The sequence below is a fragment of the Poecile atricapillus genome, chromosome 8, assembly GCF_030490865.1.
Source record: "Poecile atricapillus isolate bPoeAtr1 chromosome 8, bPoeAtr1.hap1, whole genome shotgun sequence".
Taxonomy (NCBI): domain Eukaryota; kingdom Metazoa; phylum Chordata; class Aves; order Passeriformes; family Paridae; genus Poecile; species Poecile atricapillus.
Window position 1 is genome coordinate 23,218,092 of NC_081256.1, and position 12,453 is coordinate 23,230,544.

At 43.1% G+C, this 12,453-nt stretch overlaps 1 protein-coding gene across 6 annotated transcripts in view; it reads left to right on the top strand.

Moving 5' to 3' along the window:
* The first annotated feature begins 3,151 nt into the window (after positions 1-3,151).
* PHC3 (polyhomeotic homolog 3) overlaps positions 3,152-12,453 on the top strand; it is a 29,043-nt gene continuing 19,741 nt past the window's right edge. For 2 of the 6 annotated variants that reach the window (XM_058843874.1, XM_058843879.1), the window contains exons 1-7: positions 3,152-3,266; positions 6,048-6,195; positions 6,948-7,106; positions 8,510-8,587; positions 10,091-10,249; positions 10,723-10,821; positions 11,936-12,170. In XM_058843874.1, the coding sequence (XP_058699857.1) occupies positions 6,070-6,195; positions 6,948-7,106; positions 8,510-8,587; positions 10,091-10,249; positions 10,723-10,821; positions 11,936-12,170 (856 nt within the window). In that variant the 5' untranslated portion in view covers positions 3,152-3,266; positions 6,048-6,069. The remainder of the gene's footprint in view (positions 3,267-6,047; positions 6,196-6,947; positions 7,107-8,509; positions 8,588-10,090; positions 10,250-10,722; positions 10,822-11,935; positions 12,171-12,453) is intronic. The other 4 variants (XM_058843875.1, XM_058843876.1, XM_058843877.1 and 1 more) reach the window with 4 other exon arrangements.

Genomic DNA, 12,453 nt, shown 5'->3' on the forward strand with positions numbered 1-12,453 from the left:
CCCCGCGCTCTACATGGGCTGTCTCCGACGGGACTCCACACCTGCGGAGCGGGATGCTCCACGCCGCAACGGAGGGGGAGCAGCGGCGGCGGCGGCACCCAGGTAACCGGCAGTCCCGTAGCGGAGCCGCCACAGCCGCCGCTCCCGGTCAGGCGGGTACGACCGCGCACGCAGGACCCTCCGCTCCCGCCGCCGCGTCCGGTACGGGGGCGGCACCGCGGTGTGTGGTACTCACCCACCCACACTTGGTACGGCCCAGCGCGAAGCATGGCGGGGCTGAGGGCAGCGGCGCCGGCGCGGCGGGAGCGGAGCGGGATTCCTCAACCCCGGGTGGCTGCCGTGATAGGAAGCCAAGGGGGAAAACTTGTTCTGCCCAAGTACCGATGGGTAGCAGGGTGGAAGCAGGGGATTCTCCACCTCATACTGAGCACTGTAATGCTTCGGTCCTGCTCTTAGGTCTGCTCCATCCACAGAAGAAGAATGTGTTGCTGCTGGAGCGAGTCCAGAGAAGGCAAAGGAGAAGGTCCAAGAATCGGAGCTCCTCTGCTCTGGAGACAGGCTGAGAGGTTGTTCAGCCTAGGGACAGCAAGGCTCCAGGGAAACCTTAGAGCCCCCTCCAGTGCCGGCGAGGGACTTGGACAAGCACATGAAGTGACAGAACAAGAATGGCTTTAAATTTTAAGAGAGAACGTTTATATTAGATATTAGGAAGAAATTCTTTCCTGTGACAGTGATGAGGCTCACATTATCCAGAGACATTATCCAGAGAAGCTGTGGCTGCCCCATCCTTGGAAGTGTCCCAGACTCACCAGGTTGGATGGGGCTTGGAGCAACCTGGTCTAGTGGAAGGTGTCTGCCTATGGCAGGGGGTGGAAGTAGATGGCATCTGAGGCCCTTCTAACCCCAACCATTCTGCAATTGTCCTTGTTCTAAGGCTGAAAGAACCAGAGATGCCCATAGGGGTCGTTCTTAGGAAGCAGATGCTATCCACCCATGCTCTCCATGTGAGCTGTTACATAAAACTCATCCCAACATTAGGAAAAACAGCAGTGGACACAGATCTAACTATGTGCCTTGGCAATCCATTCACATCGTGACTCCTCCACTGTTGTGGTCACTACCAACCCAATTTGGGAGGTCACATAAAATTCAGGATTTTAGCAGAAATCCGAGGTAAAAGCAGCACACTGCCTTTCAGCAGCCAGCACAGAGCTGAGGGGCAATAGGAGCTGTTCAGAGGCAATGGCAATGCATTCCTTACAAAGACTGCTGAACAAGTGTTTTCCATGGGAATTCTGAAGAGTCCCTGCAATGTGCACTGCCCACAAGACAATGTGTTCATTTCAGGTGAAGCTTTAATTCCCTTTTATCAAATGGCTGAGATATTTATTAAAGAAAGTAACATAAAGGATGTGTTTCAAGTAGGGGGGTGAAGCAGGATGATTAACAAAAGATATTTTATTAAAGCTCTGAATCATAAGCCACCTTATCACTGCAAGCAGTTTTGCTCCCAACTTTGACATTTTAACATCAATAGCTTTTTTGACAACACGCATTTGCTGCCCAGGACTTCCTGAACAGATTCCAGCAGTCCTAAGAAAGCAAGAACCTTTGGTTTCTTCAATTCTGGTAAAACAATTCCTTTTCCCCACTGCCTCCTCCAGTCAGCATTACATCTGAGTGTTTCTATTGCAGCATCATGGAGTTCAGCTTGTTACATGAGATCTGCACTTTCCAATCAACACACTTGGTTCTTCCTCATGATTGTGATAAAACAATTTAAAGCCTTATTTGCTGTTTACCTTGACTATGGTAACAAACGACAATATTTTTGTCATGGTACCTGACTTTCCTGCAGTGGTTGGGTTGTTTGTTTTTTTTAAGTCAGAAACAAGTTATTTGCTCCACCCAGCACCCAGAGAGTCTTAGATCCCATTTGTACAACAGGATGTACCTTGGTGTATCTGAACTCACCCGTACATTCACCAAGACTTCCAAGATGTTTTCTATTTCCTAGAGGATTTCCAAGAGTATTTCAAAATGGGTCATCATTTTCCCTACGCCTTAATTTTTAACCTATGTAAATTCCAATTTTCTCCTGTTGAATTATGTAATCTTTTATAGACATGAGGCATCCACATTAGACCAGTGGAATTGTCACTACTTGTCACAGGCATCCCACCTGTGCTCAGTGCAACTGCTTCACCTGTCAACAGTTTAAGCTCATCTCTAATACCTTGGCAGGTATTTGAGTTTTGTTAGACATTTGCTGAGTCTCTCTTATTTGCAAAGAACTCAGCTATCCCAAGTAGCTGTTATGTAGCTGGCAATTTCACTCCCTCCCCTGTTTAGAACCAAAGGAACATTTAGGCTGGAAAAGACCTCCAAGACTGAGTCCCAACTTCTGATAAATCCTCACCTTGTCAACCAGAACAGAGCACTGAGTGTTATGTCCAGTTGTTCCCTGAACACCTCCAGGGATAGAGCCTCCACCACTTCTCTGTGCAGTCTGCATCAGATGGACTTCCATTCCAAATGGAATTCCAAGAGTCCATTCTGGGATCCCCCAGTGTGGCCCCCACATCCCTCACCCTTCTATGGGGATCCCAGCCTGGCTCCTGTGGTGATGGCCTAAGAAATATCAGGCTCATCAAGTCCAACTTTTAGCCTTCCACGGAACATCTCTGAGAGCCACACCATGTGCCCGAGTGCGTTGTCCAGACACTTCTTGAACTCTCAGGCGTGGGAGTCACAGGATTTAGCCTCAAGGCACCTCCCATAGTCCTCCAAATACAGGCTTTCTGTACATACAGTACAAAGACTTATAGGTGTGTATGTATCAGGTGCTGAAATGAGGCATGATGCAAGAGAGACCACAGGTAATTACTTTAACCAATATTCACACAGTGCTTTGAGCTGGTGAGTGGCAGGAAGGGTGGAAAGTAGCAAGCAGAGCCTCAGAAAGGAAAGCTGAGATGCTCACACAGTGATTAGGACGATGCGCTGCTGACAGTGTCTGAGCTACAGCTGCTAAATGCAGGAGGCACTTGAAGGAGGCTCCCTGTTTTGTTGCACATAGAAGTCGATAGGTTATTTAGGCTGAAAACACCGCATATTTCAATTCCCCGGCCCTCACGGGCGCCGCCAGCATGGCGGCCGCTCCCGTCACGTGCACGGCGGCGGCCGCGCCCCGCGCGCGCGCGGCACCTCCCCCGTGAGGGAGGCGAGAAAATGGCGGCGGCGGCGCCTTGAGCGGCGCGTCCCAGGCGAGTGTCCCGGCGGGGAGCGCGGAGCGCGGGCAGCGGCAGCCGCGGGGCCCCGGCCGGGCCGCGGGGGCGGGGAACCCGCGCCCTGACCGCGCCCCGGCGCCGGCCCGGCCCGGCCCCTCCCGCCCGCCTGCCTTTGCTCTCCTGAGGGGGCGGTGGCGGGGCCGGGGCCGGGCTGGGCGAGGCGGGGGCTGAGGGTGGGTCAGGCTGGCCTGGGCAGGGGGCGGCCGGCGAGGGGGCACCGGGGCCCCTCAGTGCGGGGCCGGTTCTTCACATGCTGTTGGGTGTATTCCCACAGAGCATACCTTCGTTATGACTGTTATTTTATTATTATGTCGGAGCCCTCTGTCAAATACCGAAATGTCTGTAGGGGTTAGGCTTGGAGGAATTTTTAATTTACTTTGGGTTTTTTGTGGTTTGTCCCCTTGTAATTGCAGGGAGAGGTTGCGAATTGAAAAAAAAAAAAAAAGAATAAAACCATGTGGTTGTGGATGGTTGTGGTTGTGGGTTGTCAGCAGGGTTTGTTATTACTATGGCATTTACCGAAACTTTCCAAAACGTGAGTGAGGACGTTCGTGTGTCCACTGTAAGGGTAGTTTGTTAATTGGTATAGAATAGCAGTTATTTTTTTACTTCAAGTTGTTGCTTTGACCAAGAAAGATACAAAGAAACAAAACTTTGGAGTATTTACCTTATGCACAATGTAACTTGAAGTTATGTGGTGTCTTGTACTGTTACTGCTTGAATAAATACAAATATTCAATATAGTTTTCTGTTGTGCTTTGTATTTTGGGCTCATTTAAGTGAGTAGTGGTTGTTTCAAGTCAGTGTGTTTTCTAAAATTTGCATTACAGAGATTGTTTTTGTGTTAAAATTGCTAGGGAGCATCATTGTGAGGTCTTCATTAAACAAAATTAATTTTCTTACAAGTTAGCATCTGATGCCTGCACAAGGTGAGGTGTCAGAGGAGAGATGGAGATGCTGAGCAAAAATTTAGGAGCGCCTTACTGTACATCCTTTTTTCATTGTGCATCCTCTGTGAGAACAACCTGAGCAATGACAATATTATTTTTGAAATAATTCTGAGCAAAAGGATTAACAGCTCTCATGGAGTAAACTTGTGATGGAATAGTTATTAAGTGGGATATATTGCACATCTTGCATATAACACACCAAAAATGTGGCTGAGAACGAAGGAAATGAGACATCTAATGTTGTTTTAAACTAATTTAGCTGGTTGCATAACTCTGCAAAAACTAGGTAGACAAGTTGTAGGTGTAAATATTTTGAGGTGCTTTTAACGTCCACTGGAGGGGACGGGATTTTTTTTTTTTTTTTTTAAGATACTTTTCATTATGTAAAATTAATGTAAAGTGTTTTTTAGAAATGATGCTGGGTTTGTTGGAGGGGGAAACCCATGTGTGTTAACTTGTGCCCTGATGTAGGTACGGAAGTGGCATCAGTGATGCGCAACAGACCTGAATTTTTAACAAGAAGTCTTTAATTTGATTCTAATAGCAGGGGTGTCTGCTTTTGAAGCATCCTTGATTGCCATGAATTTTCTTTGATGGCAAAGTCCATGCAAGTGTCCAGTACAAGGGTAGGCAAGAGGTCTTTAGGTGGCCATGTATGTGTTACAGTTTAGTTGTTTCAGGTTGCCAGGAGCTGCAGCATCACGTGCAACCCTCTGCTTGTAGAGTAGCTGTGTTTTGGGATGTGAGGGTGGCAGCCTGGCAGTGTCCTGTTCTGCTTCCAGCTGTGTGAGTTGAAACTCCTGATTATGTTCCCCTTTGATGCGGCGTCCAATGGGTGGTTTGTTAAGAACTTGGCAAAGCTGCTTTTTTTCTAGTACATTACAGCTCTCTCTGATCATTTCTTTGAGCCCCTCTTTATGGTAAGAAGGAAACACATCTTCTCAACCCTCCCTTTTTTTTGGCATCCTTTGGAAAGCAATAAACAGCTACTATGCAATTTCCCGTTAATCAAAATACAAAGACTGAAAAAGAAACTGCAGTAAACACCCACATAACATATATTGAGGTTTGTGATTCATTTCACTTATAAAGATGACATTTTGTGCTCTTTAACAGAGGGAAGTCATATAAGACTGGGGAGGATCATTTGAGGTGCTTAAATAGGTAGTTTCTTCCTTGGTTCTTGATGTATTGTGTGAGGTATTGCTGTTAAAAGGGTTTTTTTCCTGTATCCTTTTCCTCTCTCCCCAGAGCATTTCACTGGTGATTTTTGCAAAGAGCAGGTTTTGCTCAGTGTCCAGGGTCAGCCAGCATTTTCAGTCCTGGGCTGTGGAGGGTGAGGGAGGTGGTACTGGTCCTGTGTAGCTGGCTGGAAATCTTGGATGTATTCCCAAACTGGTTCTTTATTGCTACTTCTGATGGATCTTAGATTATAACTACATCTCTCAAGAGATTGCATCAAGTAATAGCAAATGCTACAAACTAAGATTAGATATTAAGAAGTCCTTTACTATAGGGTTGGTGAGGCCCTGGCACAGATTGCCCATACAGGTTGTGGCCACCCCATCTCTGCAAGTGTTCAAGGCCAGTTTAGATGGGGCTTGAAGCAGCCTGGTGACCCTGCCATGGCAGGGGATGGGACAAGATCGTTTTCAAGATCCCTCCAACTCAAACCATTCTGTGATTCTGTGAAACTTACCTTTTAAAAATTGTCCATATTTCTGTCTCAGCTAAAGATATTATTTTTGTGTTAAAATCACCATATTCTGGCCTTGCTTGTGAACCACTTCTGTGTCACTCCTTCCAGGCTGGACAAACGCTGCACAGCTATGGAGAATGAACCCAACACAACAACATGTTCTGCGTCCACAACGACCATCACCACCACCTCCACTTCCCGCACGCCGCTGCCGCAGATCTCCGTCTACAGCGGCTCTGACAGACATGCTGTCCAGGTACTGGGCTCTGGGGGCTTCCTCCCTGTCCTGTACAGAGCTCTAAACACTGGCATTGTGCAGTACTTTACACAGGATTAACTTTTCAGTCTTAATTGCTCTTGTCTTTCTCAATAGCTGGTTTGCTGGTTTTCAGGAGATGTTTACTGGAGGGTCTCACACCACTTAAGGATAGTTCAGGGTAGACCTGTCTCCCAAATAAGGGAGGGGGAGATGATAGATAGGATAGAAGGTTTGTTTTGTTCACCATTTGCTAAGGGTGCAGATTATTAACATAAACCTTTGCAAAATAAAGCTATTTGTTTGACCAAGGTTGACTAGAGGGATCCAAGGTATTTGTGTGGGTGTAAGTGCTGCTTGGGATCCAGCCCCTTCTTGCTGTTCTTGAGATTTGGTCTCCTTGAACTCTGTAGAGTCCATTCTGTTGTGTTTGATAGTTGGGTTTCTCACACTACTCTGATCTCTCAAAAAGCAGAACATGATGTAGGACTTGTTGGCAATCAGCTGAGAGGCTGGGATGATGTGTTGGGCATGATGCTGTATTGTCAGGCTGTCCTTGAGAAGGTGAATATATTGATGTTGACAATACTCTGTGACTTGGTCAAGAACAGTGAGGGAGCAAGTTCAGTATTACATAATTGGTGTGAAAAAAAATTATTTGGTTTCATTTCCTTGTAAGGGTAAACTTGAACATCATGTTGGCATGGTGTGTGCTTTGTATTTGTAATTAATCACCTACTGATTCATCACAGGTTATTCAGCAGGCCTTGCATCGTCCTCCTAGCTCAGCTGCTCAGTACCTCCAGCAGATGTATGCAGCCCAACAGCAGCATCTAATGCTGCAGACTGCTGCTCTGCAGCAGCAGCATTTAAGCAGTACCCAATTTCAGAGTCTGGCAACTGTTCCACAGGTGAGAGTGAAGATTGCTGAAAAAGAATTGTGTATTATCTAGAGCAGGGCTACAGTCACTGTCAAATGTAATAACAGCTTAAGTGCCTGAGCTTAATGCCTCATGATAATTTACTGTTATATTTTAATGATGTTGTTATTTTAAATTGTATCATCCTCCAAACTGCTTGGAGGATTTTATCCAGTGGTATAGATGCTCCAGTAGGCAACCATTCCATGCTTTATTGCATACATTATAATGCATCATGTAAATCATCAAACAGTAATAAAATAAATATTAAAAATAGACAACTTCAATCTTCAGCCCATGATTTTCTCTAAAAGTTGGTGGGGGAAGCAATGAATGGCGTTGTATCTTAGTGAAATAAAAAATAATGAACATCTGGCATCTTAGTGTGTTTTGCCTCGCATCTGGCTGCATTATAAGTAATGGCAAAATTAAATTTTAACCCCGAGTGTGACAATGTAGGAGGTAAATGACATTTCATATCTGAAACATCACTTTTAACATCAGTGATCACTGGAGGAGACCTATTTTGAATTAAAGCAGTGGCAAGATTTCCTTTGACCTCAGTTGGCCTTGGGTTGAGAGTATGATCTTGCAGAGAGAGATGGTTGTTAATGATTTTACACAGGGAAATGCTACGTGGAGTTAAGACCTCAGGGATATGGCTGTTCTGTGTCAGAACTGGACTGACTCATTTTTGCTCCTGCCTTTTCTTCTAGATCTTTTTCATTAGATTGTGGTAATATGTTGATTTGTTTTTTCTTGTTGTGAGGATTTCTATATGGATATACAGTTTCTGAGACAGAGCGAAGAAAATCAGGCTGGGAAAGGCTGAGAAGTTTTGGTTCTGTTCATACAGAAACCTAAATCACTGTCCCTGTTATTCATCTGAAGGGCTAGAATAGGATCCTGTGATAGACATTAGATGTGCATACCTAAGTTACCATTCCAGAATATGAGGCTGTTCTTTATAGCATTTATAAAGTTTGTTTTATTTTTAGAAGATTCTAGTCACAATAAAATTATGACGTGAGTTTTAATAATGATGGTTTTTTATATCACGTTTTACGTTTTGAGCACCATAGGCAGTGAGGTGATCACTTAGCTCCATCATTAGCAGCTTGGCAGACTTTACATCTGATCATTTTTCTTCAAGTCTTGATCTGAAAGAATTATATGCCTGAAATTTGATAGGACTTCAAGGAATTTAGCACCTTGCAGGTAGCACTCCAGAGTGCAGAGTGCACTTTGCTGAAAACTATTTCCACTGAGTAAAGCATCTTACTGTTAACTCAGAGAAGGATAGAGAGGGCTGTTTCTGATGATTTATGGAATAAAATGAACATCACTTAAGCACTTTCTGATTTCACTATTTGACACATATTCTTGCTATTTAGGCAAGCCTGTCAGGTGGGAGGCAATGTACTTCCCCCACTGGGAGTGTCACTCAGCAGTCAAGCATGTCGCAGACCTCGGTACGTAACTGCACCAAGCCCTTCCTCCATTCCCAACCCCGCCTGGTTGTTATATGGCTACAGGGAAAACCAGAAAATATTAATAGTATTTTAGTTTGTGTTGTTAAAATTAATACTACAGACACAGTGAACAGAAGTATGATGGCTCTGTAGTAAGTGCTGGGTGCTGTATGTGACTGTTGATAGCCAGTGTTGGCTTCCCCAGTCCCAGACCCCTCTTGGTGCTCTGAGGAGCCACAAGTACCTGTGGCTGTTCAAACTCCTGCAGAAATCACTCCCTGAGCTCTCATCTCTTACATGACTTCTTACTGGATTTTCTACATTAGTTTCTTTATTCAGTTCACTACTGTAGGTGAAAATCATAACTGTATCAGGGATTAAATAGCACTAAATCTAAAGAATCCAAGTTAATGCTCACATATATTTATGAAACTGATTGAATATTTATAGCATTCATTCTTTTATTGATTAGCATCTTTTATCATTCATCTTTTTTGCAGTTTCATTTCCCATATTCTAGGCATGTGCTCAGGTTTCAGTTGTGAGTGGCTCTGTGTTCAATTCATGCTGTATTTCTTTAAGTGCCATTGTCAGACATGCACAATCTCTTCTGTACAGTTTTACAGTTTTCTGAAGTAGGATTTGTCAGTCCTACAGACATCCTGCTTATTAATCACACCCTCAAGCTGTTCATGATTCCAGTACATAGCTTCAATGATTTAACTGTGTATTTTTTTAAGCTCTCATAGCTTGGCTTGGCTTACAGTTGTTAGAAGTAAAACCATTTATTCATTAAATTTCAGAGGGAAAGTCTATTAAGATGTCTGATGTTAAACTAACAAAATAATTGGGCTGGGGTTTTTCAAGGAAATCTTTTAAGTAAGTGATGAAAAAGAGCTGGGCACTTAACTCTGTTAGACTGGTTAGAGAAAAGAAGAAAAAGCAAAGACACAACAGCTTATTTTTTTAAGAAGATGCTAAAGAGTGTTTCTTGAGGAGCATTTAATAAGAAATTGGAGAAGGTTTTAGTCTTCAGTCATTTTCAGTGTGATGTGAAATGAGGATTTAAAGTCTGTAAGTGGTGGCACAAAGAAGTGGCCTGATCAGATTGCATAATAGTAGATACCAGTACAGGTAGTTAATATAAACATTTAAAGATCTTAAATATTAAAGTTCAGGTGTTCTTCTTAAAATACTGAAATCTCATTCTACATATTCAATTAATGTATATTTCTATGAGACATATTTTTCAGACTTCATATCATTGTTTATACTTGGAACTGCTTATTGTACTTACTGCAAAGTGGTTGCTTGCAGTTTAAAAATAAAAACATATAATCTTGCCAGAATCCAATGATGTGTGATGATTGGCTCAATATATTTTTGATATCTTCACAGTTCAGAGATTCTAACTGCCCCTGCCATTTTTGTCAAGGGCTTTCTGGCTTTAGACTCTAGGGTGATGGAATTTCCATGACAGAAGCAATATTTTTGTTTCCTTAGATTAACCTCTCCACCTCTCCTACACCTGCACAGATAATAAGCCGTTCTCAGACCTCCAACACCACCAGCAGCAGCATCACCCAACAGACGATGCTGCTGGGCAGCACCTCTCCCACCCTGAGTGCAAGCCAGGCTCAAATGTATCTACGAGCTCAGATGGTAAGTTTTGATTACAGTCCTTGCAAAGTTTGGCTTTGGTCTGTCCCTATTGGAAGATCTAAACTCTCTTTCTTAAATATGGTAGATATTGGGCTGCTCTTTTGTCTTTTTTTTTTTTTTTCACTAATTTGTAGTATTGAAGGGAAAGTCCTCTTAAATGCTTGTATGAATGTTCATAGGTGTGTTTATTTATTGCAAAGATTTTTCTCAATATGCTGAACAAATATATTGTTATATTTGGTTTGCATTATTCTCTTTTATTTTCTTTGTTTCAATTTGCTATTATTTTCTTTGTTTACTGAAGTTATCATGATAAATAGTTCTTTGAATGAATTAATCTAAAAGTAGAAAAGTAAATCTTAGAAGCTGTACATCAGTATGTGTAAGTTATGTATCTTTTTAAGATACTGCATTTTTTTCACAGATTGTAAAAATTTCAGTCTGTTAGCATGTATTTTTTTCTTGCTTAACAGCTTATTTTTACTCCTGCGACAACTGTGGCTGCTGTCCAGTCTGACATTCCTGTTGTCTCCTCATCGTCCTCATCTTCCTGTCATTCTGCAGCTACTCAGGTGGGCTTGTGTAAACTTAATAAAGGTCTGCCCTGTCAAGTGAGACAAAACTGAAGAGTAAGGAAATGTTGTGCTTCAGTTTTTCTTGCTTTACTTTCATCCCAGACCAGAGAGCAGATGAGCTGCTGGGTTGGCTCTGCCAAACTCCAGCTGAGTCACCTTGCCTGTGAAGGTGTGCTGAAGGATTTGTCTTCACTGGGGCAGGATGGCAGTAAATGCCTCCTGCATGCCAGTGAGGAAGCCAGCACTGGTGTCTTGGGTTTGTATGTGCCCTGTAGTGACACACAGAGCAGTGGGAAGTGGAATGTAAACTGGCTGCTCATTTTACAGGTACTGACTGTTGAGGGATTATGTAATCAAAATAGGGAATGGTGACAATAATTAGTTCTCTTTTTCATGTAAAAGATGATGTAAATTAGTGCTACAAGGGTAGGCATTATCCTTGAAAATGAAATTTTAGCGCAGCACGTAGGATTGGAGATCTGGGATCATTATGTACAGAATCTGGGTGTGGTATAACAGACTTCAGTGAAAATGATCCCTGACTGATTTACATTTCAGAAAGCAAACCTTTTGTTTCATGTGACATTGGAGGTGTCATGATGAGAAGGGAGGTTAATATTGGTTAATTTGGAGATTAATATAGAAACAGAGGTCTCAGTTTTTTAGCACACAGATAGCAGAGAAGAGAGTGGTCCCACTGACCACCTAAGGCTCTGGTTTATGTTGGTGTCTGGAAGCTCACTCACAGACCAGTGCACATCCACAGTGTCTGTAAAAATAAATTTGCCTTTGCTTAAGATGCCTTGTGTCACTTACTTTGAAGGCACAATGAAAGAGAAAAATGAAAGGTTTAATTCAAATTAATTAACAATTTCCATTTCTTTTAAAAATCTAATAAGGGAAAAAAGATTTCTGTATTTATCATTGAAGTAATAAAGATCCCTATCCTTCTTTAAATTTTATGGCTTTAAAGATACTTTGATATGCAGATTTTTAGCTTCTTGTGATCACACGGGATGAGAAGCATTACAAAATGTAATTTTTTTTTTGCTGTTTTTGCCTGATATTTATCAGCTATTTATAGAGTTTGGATCTTTTCATGTATTCCCAGGTTCAGAACTTGACGTTGCGCAGTCAGAAGCTGGGTGTGTTGTCAAGTTCACAGAATGGCCCACCAAAGAGCAGCAGTCAAACTCAGTCCCTGTGCCCCAGTAAAGCTGTCAACAGCTCCAAGGGCAGCCAGCCAGATCCCTCAGAAAGCAATAGGAAAGGCGAGAGCCCCGCTCCGGAGTGTCGGAGCACGCCGGTCACACGGACATCCAGCATACACCACTTAATTACACCAGGTGGGATGAATGTGGAGCTATAGGAAACTTTGTATATCACAGTTCTGTCAGTTCAGTGCTCCCTGACCATGTTTTTATAGATATTCCACATGAACAGAGTTCAGATTTTATTAGTAAATTCACATATTTGTTGGTATTGGATGTTGCATAGGATTTTGATTAAGCAGAGGCAGGAATGTTCTTAAATCACAATACAAGCACAATGTAGCAACTGCAATACCCTATTGAGTCACAGCACAAACGTGATTCTCATTCCTGGTCTCTGTATGTTCATTGTCAGGAC